This window comes from Catharus ustulatus, chromosome W, assembly GCF_009819885.2.
Source record: "Catharus ustulatus isolate bCatUst1 chromosome W, bCatUst1.pri.v2, whole genome shotgun sequence".
Classification (NCBI taxonomy): Eukaryota; Metazoa; Chordata; class Aves; order Passeriformes; family Turdidae; genus Catharus; species Catharus ustulatus.
The window spans coordinates 6,022,950-6,038,027 of NC_046261.2; the positions used below are offsets into that span (position 1 = coordinate 6,022,950).

General features: G+C 46.0%; 1 protein-coding gene across 1 annotated transcript in view; it reads left to right on the top strand.

The window, feature by feature from the left end:
• Window positions 1–15,078, top strand: part of LOC117005037 (zinc finger protein 462-like) — a 145,416-nt gene that overhangs the window by 39,974 nt on the left and 90,364 nt on the right. The window contains exons 9-10 of the mRNA XM_042780136.1: window positions 8,709–8,970; window positions 12,070–12,206. Coding sequence (XP_042636070.1) covers window positions 8,709–8,970; window positions 12,070–12,206 — 399 coding nt within the window. The remainder of the gene's footprint in view (window positions 1–8,708; window positions 8,971–12,069; window positions 12,207–15,078) is intronic.

Below are 15,078 nucleotides of genomic sequence, written 5' to 3' on the forward strand. Positions count from 1 at the left end.
GCTGAGGAACCTCCAATCCTGGGGTCAGTTCTCGTCCCCTCACAGCAAGAAAGACATTGAGGGGGTGGAGGGTGTCTAGAGAAGGGCAATTAAATTGGTGAAGGGTATGGAGCACAAGTCTGATGAGGAACAGCTGAGAATTGTCCATCCCTGGCATAAGCTGTCCAGGGAGGTGGTGGAGTCCCTGTCCTTGGAGGGATTTAGAAAATGTGTAGATGTGGTGCTTGGGGACATGGTTTAGTGGTGGACGTGGCAGTGCTGGGGGAATGGTTTGATTTGATGATCTTAGAGGACTTTTTCAACCTTAATGATCCTGTGATTCTAAGATTCCATTATATAAAACTTGAATGTTTTTAGTTTGTTGTTTGTTGTGATTTTATTGATAAGTTGATTTTGGGGTTTTTTGTTAGTAATGGTTTTTACATGATCAAAAGCTGCAGTTAGTGAAAGTGTATGTAGCCAAATAAAACCCTCCAAAAAGGATGTGTCTGTCCAGACCCCTTCCTGTGCAGAGTGTTTGAGCTTATCAATGGCACCAGGGGGCATTGCAAAAGATGCCTGCCTGCAGCATGAACAGGTGAATGATCTCCTTTTGCTGGTGGCCAAGCTTAAGGAGGAAGTAGAAAGACTAAGGAGTATTAGGGAAAGTGAAAGGGAAATAGATTGGTGGAGTTCTGCCCTTCCATCCTTGAGGAAAGTCTGCCAGGAGTCAGAGGACTCCCATGCTTCCCACCATCAGGTAATAGGAGGACACCTGATGGATGGAGAGGAGTGGGAATGGGTTCCTATTCAGGGAGGTAATGAAAACTCCTCCCAACCCCCATCACGTACCCAGGTGCCACTTACGAATAAGTATGAGGCTCTGGATTAGAGGGTGAGCCAGATGATGTAGAAGAAAATTATCTGCCCAGTGAGCCTCCCAATTACACTTCTTCTGTCAGACAGATCACTACTTCTAGTATTAAAAAGAAAAAAGAAGGGTAGTTGTAGAAGTTGACTCCCTTCTGAGGGGAGCAGAGGGCCCCATATGTTGACCGGACCCATCCCACAGGGAGGTCTGCTGCCTCCCTGGGGCCCAGGTACGGGATATTACTGAGAGACTCCCTGGGCTGATTCAGTCCTCTGATTATTACCCACTGCTGATACTCCAGGCTGGCAGTGATGAGACTGAAAAGAAGAGCATCAGGGCAATTAAAAGGGACTTCAGGGCACTGGGTCTAGTGGTTGATAGGGCAGGAACACAGATAGTGTTCTGCTCAGTCCCTTTGGTGGCAGAGACAAATGATGAAAGGAATAAGAGAGCCCACATTATCAAGTGGCTTAAGGGTTGGTGTCATCAGCAGAATTTTGGGTTCTTTGATCATGGGACAACTTTTATGGCACCTGGCCTGCTGGAGCTGGATGGGCTCCATCTCTCTGTTAAGGGCAGAAGGATTTTAGCTCATGAACTGGCAGAACTCATTGAGAGGGCTTTAAACTAGGTTTGAAGGGGGAAGGGGATGCTGCTGGGCTCCCTGGAAGCAGGCCCAAGGGGAGTAAGCCTGAGGTAGGAGTGAAATCAGTAGCCCAGCTGAAGTGCATGTATACTAATGCACGCAGCATGGGTAGCAAACAAGAAGAGCTGGAAGCCATGGTACAACAGCAAAGCTATGATGTAGTCACCATCACAGAAACGTGGTGGGACAACTCACATAGCTGGAGTGCTGCACTGGATGGTTACAAGATCTTCAGAAGAGAAAGGAAAGGGAGGAGAGGCAGAGGGGTGGCCCTTTCTATTAGGGAGACTTTTGAAGCCATGGGTATTGAAACTAATGACGATTAAGTTGAATGACTATGGGTAAGAATTAAGGGGAAGGCCAACAAGGCTGACATCCTGCTGAGAGTCTGTTATAGACCACCCAACCAGGAAGAAGAGGTGGACAACTGATTCTATAAGCAGCCAGAGAATGTTTCAGGATCCCCAGCCCTTGTACTTGTAGGTGACTTTAACCTACCAGACATCTGCTGGGAGCTTAATACAGAAGAAAAGAGGCAGTTCAGGAAGTTTTTAGCATGTGTGGAGGATAACTTTTTGTCGCAGCTGGTGAGTGAGCCCAGCAGGGGAGGGACTATGTTAGACCTGTTTGCAAAGAGAGATGGGCTGGTGAGAGATGTGGTGGTTGGAGGCCACTTGGGGCATAGTGATCATGAAATTATAGAGTTCTCGATATTTGGTGAAATGAGGAGGAACAGCAATAAGACTTTTACGCTGGACTTCCAGAGGGCAGACTTTGGCCTATTTAGGAGATTTATTTGGAGAGTTCCGTGGGAAGCAGCCCTTAAAAACAAAGGAGTCCAGGAAAGGTGGGCATGCATCAAAACAGAGATCTTGAGGGCACAGGAACAGGCTGTCCCTGTGTGCCTAAAGATGAGTTGACAAGGCAAATGTCCAGCTCACATGGGCAATGAGGTTTTGAAGGAACTGAGGAATAAAAAGAGGATGTATCATCTTTGGAAGGAGGGGTTACTAGGACATGTAGAAAAGAAATTAGAGGCCAAAGCTCAGTTAGAACTTAATTTGGCAACTTCTGTGAAGGATAATAAAAAATGTTTTTACAAATATATTAACAGCAAAAGGAAGGGTAAGACCAACATTTGTTCTCTACTGGATGTGGGAGGGAATTTAGTGACTGCAGATGGGGAGAAGGTGAAAGTGCTTAACGCCTTCTTTGCCTCACTCTTTAGTGGGAAAATAGCTTGTCCTCAGGACAACTGTCCTCTTGGGCTGGTAGATGGTGTCAGGGACCAGAATGGTTCCCCTATTATTCAGGAGGAGGCAGTCAGAGAACTACTGAGCCGTTTGGATAATCATAAATCGATGGGCCCAGATGGGATCCATCCCAGGGTGATGAGGGAGCTGGCAGATGGGCTCGTGAAGCCGCTCTCCATCATTTACTATCAGTCCTGGCTCACTGGAGAGGTTCCAGATGACTGGAAGCTGACCAGTGTGACACCCATGCACAAAAAGGGTAGGAAAGAGGATCCTGGAAATTACAGGCCAGCTAGCCTGACCTCAGTACCTGGTAAGGTTATGGAACAGTTTTTATTGAGTGTCATCATGCAGCACTTACAGGATGGCCAGGGTATCAGACCCAACCAGCATGGGTTTAGGAGGGGTAAGTTGTGTTTGACCAACCTGGTCTCCTTTTATGACCAGATGACCCACCTTGTGGATGTGGGAAAGGCTGTGGATGTTGTCTATTTGGACTTCAGCAAGGCCTTTGACACTGTCTTCCACAGCATACTCCTGAAAAAGCTGGTAGCCCACGGCTTGGACAGGAGCACTCTTTGCTGGGTTAAGAACTGCCTGGATGGCCAGGCCCAGAGAGTGGTGGTGAACGGTGCTGCATCCAGCTGGGGATCAGTCACCAGTGGTGTTCCTCAGGGGTGGGTGCTGGGGCCGGTTCTGTTCAGTATTTTTATTGATGACATGGATGAGGGCATTGAGTCTTTCATTAGTAAATTTGCAGACGACACTAAACTGGGAGCATGTGTTGATCTATTGGAAGGTAGGACGGCTCTGCAGAGAGACTTGGAATGGTTGGGTGGATGGGCAGAGTCCAATAAGATGAAGTTTAATAAGTCCAAGTGCCGAGTCCTGCATTTTGGCCACAATAACCCCCTGCAACATTATAGGCTGGGGATAGTGTGGCTGGGCAGTGACCAGGTGGAAAGGGACCTGGGGGTACTGGTCGACAGCCAACTGAACATGAGCCAGAAGTGTGCCCTGGCAGCCAAGAAGGCCAACAGCATCTTGACCTGTATCAGGAATAGCGTGGCCAGCAGGACCAGGGAGGTCATTCTTCCCCTATACTTGGCATTGGTGAGGCCGCACGTTGAATACTGTATCCAAATCTGGGCCCCTCAGTTTAGGAAGGAAATTGAGACGCTTGAGCACATCCAGAGGAGGGCAACAAGGCTGGTGAGGGGTTTGGAACACAAGTCCTATGAGGAACGTCTGAGGGAGCTGGGGTTGTTTAGCCTGGAGAAAAGGAGACTCAGAGGTGACCTTATCACTCTCTACAATTTCCTGAAAGGTGGTTGTAGCCAGGTGAGGGTTGGTCTCTTTCACCAGGCAGCAACTGACAGAACGAGAGGACACACTCTCAAACTGCGCCAGGGGAGATACAGGTTGGATATTAGGAAAATGTTTTTCACGGAAAGAGTGATAAAGTACTGGAATGGTCTGCCCAGGGAGGTGGTGGAGTCACCATCCCTGGATGTGTTTAAAAAAAGACTGGATGTGGCACTTGATGCCATGGTCTAGTTGAGATGTTAGGGCATGGGTTGGAATTGATGATCTTGAAGTTCTTTTCCAGCCTAGTCATTCTGTGAATTCTGTGAATTCTGTGAATTCTGTGAAACCTTTAAAATTTTAAAAAGTGAGCATTGTTTCTCAGATTGCCAGCCAGTACAAACCTCCCACCACTGATTTGGGCATTAAGGAAAAAAGATGGCAATTGTACAAATGCATAAACACCTATCCTCTCCCTTACCCAGTCTCCTCTTCCTTTATTTTCACAAGTTACACTCAGTCTGTCAAAACTCCTCTAGTAAAGAAATGGATGGTGTAGAAGGCTGACGTGATATGTGTAATGGTTTTGCCTTGTGTGCCTGCTCCGGCATGGGTTGCCCACAGCCTTGCATTCCCTTCAGAGGTGTATATACCACCTACACATATAAATTGCCTCTCCAGTCACCACTGACTGCATGTGAATTTCTTAAGTATGTTTAAGCAGAAGATCTGTGTACTTCTTTTATTGGATAAAATTTTGGTGTGAAGTGTGATTTTTTTCCTTTCCCACAGTTGCTTTTATTTGCCTCATGGCAGGCTAGAAGCAGCTGTTAGAACTCACTGTGAGCAAACCTGCTGTAGAAGTACAGTAATTTTACGAATACAAGCCGCACCAATTTGACTAAGATTTTGCTCCTAAACCGGAAATGCGGCTAATACTCAGGAGCGGCTAATATGTGAATAATTTTCTGACATTTACAACCACAGAAGTGCCAGCCAGAGTGCCGAGCCGAGCTGCTGCAAAGTCGGCATTTTGCGATTGTTACAAATTGCTACTCTGTTGCACCGCGGGTGGAGCCTGGCTCCCTGCAGGCAGCACGGGGGGCGGGGAGAGAGGCGGGAGAGCTCCCTACCACAGCCCGGGGGAGAGACGGGGGGGCCCCGCGCCGCCATTGCCGCGGCTCGGGGAGGAGAGGGGGGACCCGGGCCGTCACTGCCGCGGCTCGGGGAGGCGGCGGGGGACCCGGGCCGCCACTGCCGCGGCTCAGGGAGGGCGGCAGGGGACCCGGGCCACCACTGCCGCGGCTTGGGGAGGCGACGGGGGACCCGGGCCGCCCCTGCCGCGGCTCTGGGAGGCGGCGGGGGACCCGGGCTGCCACTGCCGCGGCTCTGGGAGGCGGCGGGGGACCCGGGCCGCCACTGCCGCGGCTTGGGGAGGCAGCGGGGGGCTCCGTCCCCGCCCGCTGCCGCCACCGCGGGAGCGGGGGGGGCTCCGTCCCTGCCTGCCACCACAGGGCAGCGCCGGGCCGTGGTGACTGAGCCCAGTGGCAGCAGCGGCTGGCCCCCAGTGGTCCCGCCGAGCGGCAGCGCCAGGCTGTGCTTCCTGGCCCCGTCAGCAGCCCCTAGCGGGCCGAGCCTGCACAGCCTTAGCTGAGCCATTAAACCCCGCCCTGCCGCCGTTCTGTTACTATTTGGCAACTTTGTTGCACGCGGGTCCTCGCTGCGAACGACAGAGCGGTTTATATTCAGGTGCGGCTTATTTATGGACAAAGAACGAAATATTTGCCAACACCCAGAGATGCGACTTATACTCAGTGTGGCTTGTATTCGTGAATTTACTGTAATAAGAAAGTATAAATATATTCTGATCCAGTCCCTGTTCGTGTGACTCAGAAGAATAAAAAAAAAAATTGAATCATTTTAGAAGACGCTTTCATGTCTCTGCTGTAAACCTGAAAATGAAGCTGGGGAACCTGGAGACATTTTCCTCTCTGTGTTTTAGTTTTCTTTGGTACTTTTTGTTGTTGCTGTTGGTTTGTTTTTTAATTCTAAAGCATATATAACTATATGGTAGTGAGAAAATAAAACAACCACTTTACTCTCTTGTAGACACATGAAGTCCACACACTGGGTGCTATACAGCTGTACAGGCGTGGTTGTCTTTTATTTCTCTTTACTAATTGTTTATAATGGATGGTATAAATTTCCAACAAGCATGTGTTTTAAAGAATCCATACATACACTGTCTCAGGGAATTATACTTTAAAAATGTATCAAAATCAGGATATGGTTGGTATGCGTTATATCCTTTTTTTTTTTAAATCACATTTTGTTTTCCTTTTCAGGACTGTCACACTGAAGTTCATCTGTGCTTTGCTTTCATTTGTACCATTCATGGGAAGTTGTGGATTATATAGGACAAAGTAGCTGAATTCCTAACTTCCACATTCAAATCAGTGTATTGGGAAGCATCCAAGACTCTCTTCCCTTTTTTAAAATAAAGTATTCTAGTTTTCAGTTTGTGTGCTGAAACATACCATCTAGTCTGTGGGGTTTTTTAAAATATCATTAAAATGGTGTTCTGTTGGGTTGAATAAGGGGGAGGGAAAAATGTATCCATTTACTTTTTCTTTCTGTCTTTAATAGGTTACTCTCATATATTTGTCCCTCTCCAGATGAGATTTAAAACACCTACAGTAATTTCGCAACTATAAGGCGCACCCTTTTGACTAAAATTTTGGTCTGAACCCGAAAGTGCGCCTTATACTCCAGAGTGCCTTATATATGGACAAAGTTCAGAAATTTACCGACACGGAAGTGCGAGCTGCGAGCCGAACTGCGTGGGGCCACGGGGCTCAGTGGGGCTTGGCACGTGTCCTGGTTTGAAAGACAGGTGTCTGCTAAGAAAGGCAGGGGCCTCTCTTTGAAATGGAGAATGTAAAACCCTTCCCTCAAAATTATTATAATTTTGAAATTAAGGGGCTCTCAGGCAACGATATGGGAATTAGGAATAACAGTTCTTTACTAGGAAAATTAAGATAGAAATACAGTACTACGAAGAAACAACCCTCAAACACTGACAAAGGGTCTTAGGTTACAATACAGGATGTGATCAAAGTATCTATTCTATCACTATCTGTTGTGACTAGGTGGGGCAGTGATCTTCATCTCTGTGGGAGATACTCTGCTAATGGGCCATCCATTGAAACCAGTAAGGCATTGTTCTTTATCTTTCCACCCCCCCATCCTTCCTCCAGGGAGTTATCTTCTACTAATGGCCCATTGAGTCCCACTGTGTGACTGATAAAATTACTTCATCCCATTGAGAATTGCTCCAGCCAGGGGGGAGGGCCAAGCCTTTCTTACCTAGATAAAAACTGAAATTCTAGGACCGAGTAGCTCTTTCTCTACTGGACTCTAGAAAAAAATGAGATTTCTCCACATCACTACTAGACCTCTGGAAGGAAACTGCACCTTCTACAAGACCACTGCTTCAACTAAACCATATCTGTCACTGCAAGAAGACTGCAGCCACTATTTAATCAAACTGCTACCAACACCCTGCCTGACGGGGTGTCAGGTTGTACTCTGACTTTGTCAGGGTTTGTAGTTTGTTTCTTTGTAGTACTGTATTTCTATTTTAATTTCCTTAGTAAAGAACTGTTATTCCTAATTCCCATATCTTTGCCTGAGAGCTGTTTGATTTCAAAATTATAATAATTTGGAGGCAGGGGGTTTACATTCTCCATTTCAAAGAGAGGCTCCTGCCTTTCTTAGCAGACACCTGTCCTCCAAACTAAGACACAAAGTCAGAGCATAACCTGATACCCTGTCAGGGTGACACTCGTCATTCAGGATGTTGGTAGCAGTCCGATTAAATGGTGGCTACAGTCCTCCTGCAGTGACAGATGTGGTTCAGTTGAAGCAGTGGTCTTGTAGAAGGGTGCAGCCTCCCTCCAAAGGTCCAGTGATGATATAGAAAAAAGTCTGGTTTTCCTCTGGAGTCCAGGGAAAAGAGGGCGACTTGGTGTCCCAGAATTTCAGTTTTTATCTAGGTAGGAAAGGCTGGGCTCTCCCCCATGTCTGGAGCAACTCTCAATGGGATAAAGTAATTTTATCAGTCACACAGTGGGACTCAATGGGCCATTAGCAGAAGATAACTCCCTGGAGGAAGGATGGGGGGTGGAAAGATAAAGAACAATGCCTTACTGGTTTCAATGGATGGCCCATTAGCAGAGTATCTCCCACAGAGATAAGGATCACTGCCCCACCTGGTCACAACTTTGATCACATCCTATATTGTAACCCAAGACAGCACGGCTGGCACGATCGTTACTAACTGGTTACTTTGTTGCGCGCGGATCCTAGCTGCAAAAAACATCGTGGACTTTATATTCCGGTGTGCCTTATATATGAACAAAGTTCGGAAATTTGTCAACTGCCGGAGGTGCACCTTATACTCCGGTGCGCCTTATAGTCGTGAAATTACTGTAATCTCAACTGACTACCTTTTACATGATAGAATACAGATCAGTTTAGATGAAGAAATGGTAATCCTCTTATATCGTCTGAAGGCTGCCTGCTGGAGCAAGCCTGGAATCTTTTTAAATTTCATTGATCCACCTGGAATGACGACTTCTCTCTTTCTTTATAGACTCTTCATACTCAGAACCTCCTGATGTTCAGCAACAGTTGAACCATTACCAGTCTGCAGCTCTGGCCAGGAACAATAACATCAGTCGACTGCCACCTTCTAGGAGTGCTGCAGGAGTGGAAAAAACCGAAGCTATCCTTAACTGTGAATTTTGTGAATTCTCCTCGGGTTACATACAGAGCATTCGACGTCATTACTGTGACAAGCACGGAGGGAAGAAACTCTTCAAGTGCAAAGACTGTTCCTTTTATACAGGCTTTAAGTAAGCATTGTGCAAAACTAATTAATTGAACCTCTAAAGGGATTTTTTTAGCACTTCAATAGACTTTTGAAATCTTTGTGAGAGCTTGCTGTAGCTAAGAAACACATGACCAGTGGTGACCAGGGAAAGAAACATAGGAAATGCCATACCAGATCACAGCAGCATCCATGTACAGTAATTTCACGATTATAAACCGCACCATTTTGACTAAAGTTTTGGTCCATACCCGGAAGTACGGCTTGTAATGAGGAGCAGCTAATATATGAACAATGTTCTAAAAGTTGCCAACCTGGAAGTGAGACCCCGTGGCAGCCCCAAGCCAAGTGGGAGCCTGGTCGGCCCTGGCAGAGGCGGGGCCAGCAGCGCCGGGCCACCCGGCGGCATGGGGGAAGCCCGGAAGTACCAGGGCCAGCAGTGCAGGGAAGCCCGGCAGCAGGGGGCCACCCGGCAGTGCGGGGAAGCCCGGCAGAACTGGGGCCAGCAGCGCAGGGGAGCCCAGTGGCACGGGGGAAGCCCGGCGGCGCGGGGGAAGTTCGGCAGCAGGGGGAAGCTCGGCAGAACCGGGGCCAGCAGTACGGGGAAGCCTGGTGGCGCGGGACAGCCCAACAGCGCAGGGAAGCCTGGCAGAACCAGGGCCGGTGGCACAGGAAAGCCCGGCAGTGCGGGGAAGCCCAACAGAACCAGGGCCGGCGGCGCGGGGGAGCCTGGCGGCACAGGGGCCAGCAGAGTTGGGTCAGGGCGAGCAAACGCGGAGGCGGCGGTGCAGGCAGTGGGCGGGGGCAAGCGAGCCTGGTGGCAGGGGTGGCCGGTCCCGAGCGGCCCTGCTGAGCGGCAGCGCCGAGCTGGGCCACCTGGCCCAGTCGGCAGCCCCAAGCGGGCTGAGCTGGCACGGCCCGAGCCGAGCCAGTAAACCCCGTGATCCCACGATTCTGTTACTAATTGACAACTTTGTTGCACGCGGGTCCTCGTTTCGAACGACAGAGCGGCTTATAATCAGGTGCGGCTTATGTATGGACAAAGAACGAAATGTTGCCGACACCTGGAGATGCAGCTTATAGTCAGTGTGGCTTGTAATCGTGAAATTACTGTAATTCTTTTTCTTCATTCTTACAACAGCCTGTAACATCTGCTGAAAAGGAAAGCATGAGAAACACTTGGAGTAAGCTGTACTCACTACAGTAAATAGTGTAAGGAGCAGGGATTTTTTTCCCCCTCACAATCTGTAATTAGATGCTGGTCCTCACCATCAAGTATGAGGAGTTTTCTCTACAAAAATAAGACATATTTTATGAACAATTAGCATGAAGCATGAGGCAGTCAGATGTTCTAGGTAGATTATAGAATTTCTATTTCCTCTATGAAGAAAGCTCTCATAATCCCTACTCCCACCTCCCTGCAATTTATCTGGCTGAAATATAAAGCATATTCCAAAGTGTCTGATAGCATATAGAAACATTTCAGCAAATCCAATTAAACATTGAAAAAAATTTTGTGTGTGTGTGTCTGTGTGTGTTTAGCCATGTTCCCTAATGAAAAAAAAGGTTTGTGTAGTTGTGCTGTTTCTCAGTTTCCTTCTGGTGTTTTGAACCCTCAGTCATAGCCCCCTTAGCAGACATTTAAGGTCACAAAGGTCCTTAGCAGTGTGGTTAGGTAAAGAAGTTCTGTTGAATAATGCTCAACCTTTTCTGTTAAGATCACAGAATCATAGAATATTCTGAGTTGGAAGAGACCCATGAGGGTCATGGAGTCTAGGTCCTTGGTTCACACAGGGTAACCTAAAAGTGAAACCATATATCTAAGAGCATTGTCCATACGCTTCTTAAACACTGATGGGCTGGGGAGCTTGTTCCAGTGACCAACCTTTTTCCTTAATATACAGTTTGAACTTCCCCTGACTCAGCTTTAAGCTATTTACTCACATCCAATCACTAGACACCAGAGAAAAGACATCAGCACCTCCATCTCCACTCCCTGTCATGCGGAAGTTATAGACAGCAATGAGGTCCTCCCTCAGTCTGCTCTAAGCTGAATAAACTTGAGCTACTTAGTATCCTCAGCATCTCCTTATAAGTCACACCCTCTAGTTCTTTTACCATTTTTGTTGCTCTCCTTTGGACACATTTTAATATTTTTATATTATTCCTATGTTGTGGATACCAAAACTGCACACAGTACTCCAGGTTAGGCCACACCTATGGTGAGTTTAGTGGGATAATCACTTTTGACCAGTTAGTTATACTGTGCCTGGTGCACCCTAGGATACAGTTGGCTCTTTTGGCTGCTGGGGACAATGTTGACTCATATGAGTGTACTGTCAACCAAAACCCCCAGATTCCTTGTTGCAGGGCTGCATGCCACTGTCTTCTTTACCAATCTATACATACATGCAGGATTACACCATCTCAGGTGCAGTATCCAACATTTGCTCTTGTTAGATTTCATACAGTTGGTGATTGCCCAGTTCCCTAATCTATCAAGATCTCTCTAAGGTCTCTCTACCCTTGAAGGAAGCTACATCTGCTCCTAATTTAGCAGCATTGGCAAACTTACTTAGTGTGTACTAAACTCCTATGTCCAGGTCATTGATCAAAACACTGAGGAGAATTGGCCCTAAAATTGTATTTCTATTTTAATTTCCCTAGTAGAGAACTGTTATTTCTAATTCCCATATCTTTGCCTGAAAGCCCCTTGATTTCAAAATTATAAGAATTTGGAGGGAGGGGGTTTACATTCTCCATTTCAAAGAGAAGCTCCTGCCTTTCTTAGCAGACACCTGTCCTCCAAACTAAAACAGCAACTTCTCGTTCTTTGTCCATATATAAGCTGCACCTGATTATAAGCCGCACTTCAGGTTCAGACCAAAATTTTAGTCAAAATGGTGCGGCTTATAATGGTGAAATTACTGTACTTAGGGATATGAGCCTGCAAATACCTGTGCTCATGTGAATAGTCCTGATGAAATGCCATGTGGCTTTATGGAGAGAAGGCTGAGGGCTATCTATACCATTTTATACAATACTTTTGAAATAGAGCTCTGACACTTCAGTGTTCCATACACATCTTTTCTGACTGCTTCCATGTCTCCCTTCTGTTTCACAGATCTGCTTTTACTATGCATGTGGAAGCTGGACATTCGGCAGTTCCCATGGAAGGACCCAAAGACCTTCATTGTCCTCTTTGCCTATATCACACCAAATACAAACGTAATATGATTGATCATATAGTTCTGCACAAAGGTAAAGATGTCCCTGTATATATCTATATCCAACAAAGAGAATAACACCGGTCTTTCAGATGAATCCATTAAGTTTTTCTCTGTATGTGACATCAGATATGTTGAATAGATCAGGCACTAGGCACCAGTACATTTTACTTCTTTTCTGTGAAATACAGTTTACCTATAGATAAGTGGGATAGATTTAAAATTCTTTTTAAGCTTTTCCTCTAGAGAGGTCAACAGTTGTTAAGTACTTAGACTAATTTACAACTTGGACCTAGGTCAAGGTTGTTTCCTATGTATGTGTTTCTAAAGTGCTTACTATCATAAACACTGTGGTAGGATGTATCAATTAACTCTAGGGGCTTTAAGATTCCTTAACTCCTTGCTTGAAATTTCTCTTTTCATAACACCTTCTTCACCTGTTCATAGGTACAAGACAAAAATTAGGATGTTTCATAAGCCCCAAGGGAAGGGCAGGGATTTTTATCAGGAGAGAAGCACCCAGACAGTAAAGGAATTAAGGTCCGTTTTTAATATTTTTCTTTCTGGTGTATATATCCAGACTAAAATCTATTATTGTATCTAATTGTGGCAGCTAATGCAGAGGATTTTGATGGAGTAATTGTGCACAGAAAGAAGATGCTGTTGTGCAGACAGGACTGAGGGATGTTGCACAGTCTCAGATAGCCTACCTTACTTGAAACCATTTGGATTTATAAAATAAAGACAATCTTAAGCTCTGATCTAGGCACATTTGCTCTCCAGGTAGAGAAAGCAGTATATTGTATATTTTAAAAAAATTATATGTAAATAAAAAGTTTATTATATAAAATATATATATTGTATAAAGTGAGAAGATTGAAGGTTTTTATCTGTTTTCTATATTATCTTCTATGCAAAAATGCCTCCAGTAAAGTGAAAAAAACAGTTATAGATTTCTAACTTAGGTTATAGCTTTCAAAATGGGGACATCAGTCACTGATTTGGCAGCATGTGGTTGAAATGAAGACTATTTGCCTCTTAGTGAATAGGTACAGAAGTTGATTCTTAGCTACAACATTTTTAAGTGTTATGGCCAGCAGGATGTTGCCAGTTTGCCACTGCGAGCCTTCTATCATGTATCACCTACTCTGCTCAATCAGTTCTTCAGTGTGATTTAACTTTGCTTCATAGAATCATATAAAAGTCTACATTGGAAGAGACTTCTTGAGAACATCTGGTACAACCATTTGTTGGAAGCAGGACTTTAGGTTATCCAGGGCCCTGTCAAGCCAAGTCTTGAATATTTCCAGCAAGGGATCTTCCACTTCTCTAGATAACCTATTCCAAAGTTTTAATTTTTTTCATGATGAATAATTTTTCTATATCCAGATGGAATTTCCCCTGAAGCAACTTGTGCCCATTGCCTCTTGTCCTGTCACCACACAACCATATGGAGTACCTCCACCTTCTCTATGATTACCTTTTAGGGATTGGTTTGCCTTCATTGCTATTGTGGCACACTACTGTTTCATATTCAGCTTGCTGCCCACCAGGATCCCCAAAGGCACTAAAGCAGAATTCCACCCCAGCCAATTAGACCCCAGCCTGTACTGCTGCTTGGGATTGTTCTGTTTTAGGTGCAGGACTTGACATTTAACTTTGTTAAACCTCAATTAATTCTTCTTGGCCCAGTCTTCCAGCCAGTCAAGGTCTCTGTAAGGTTGCTCTTCCTTCTGATCTACCTCTTCCCCCAGTTTGGTGTTATCTGCAAGCTTGGTGAGGGTGTATTCAATACTGTCATACAGACAATTTAGAAAGATATTGACCAAGAATCAACCTCCGAATAACTCCACTCATGACTATCTGCCATTCTGATTTTTCTTATCTCAAAAGATGGTAGTAAATGTCTTGGTTTAGATAGTTTTCTACCCATTTTTTGGTCCACCTTTACAGTCCAAATTTTGCCAGTTTGTCAGCAAGGGTCTTACACAGAATCAACTAGGTTGGAAAAGACCTCTGAGATCATCAAGTACAACCTATGACCTAACACCACCTTGTTAACTAGACCATGGCACTAAGTGCCACATCCAGTCTTTTCTTAAAAACCTCCAGGGACAGTGATTCTACTATGTCCCTGGGCAGCCTATTCCAATCCCCAATGACCCTTTCTGTGAACTTCTTCCTAAAGTCCAACCTAAACCTCCCCTGGCACAGCTTAAGACTGTGTCCTCTTGTCCTATTGCTAGTTGCCTGGGAGAAGAGGCTGACCCCTATCTGACTACAACCTCCTTTAAGGTAGTTGTAGAGAGCAATAAGTTCTCCCCTGAGCCTCTTTTTTTCAAGGCTGAGCCTCCCCCAGTTCCCTCAGGCACTCCTCATCAGACTTGTGTTCCAGACCCTTCACCAGTCTTGTTGCCCTTCTCTGGACATGCTCCAGCATTTCGACATCCTTCCTAAACTAAGGGGCCCAGAACTGGACACAGTACTCAATGTGCAGCCTCACCAGGGCAAAGTACAGGGGAAGAATAATTTCCCTGGTCCTGCTGGCCACACTTTTCCTCATACAGGCCAGGATATGTCATTGGTTCACCAGGTCATAAAAGGAGATGAGGTTGGTTAGGCAGGACCTCCCCCTCCTAAATCCATGCTGAGTGGGTCTGATCCCCCAGCTATCCTGTAAGTGCTGTGTGATTGCATTCAAGATGATCTGTTCCATAACCTTGCTGGGTACCGAGATCAGACTGACAGGCCTGTAGTTCCTTGGATTCTCCTTCCGGCCCTCCTTGTGGATGGGCATCACATTGGCCAGCTTCTAGTCATTTGTGGCTCTATTTAGCCAGGACTGATGGTAAATGATGCACCCTTCCTGTTCAGCCTGCCTGTATGAACTGCTGTGCAAACTGCCA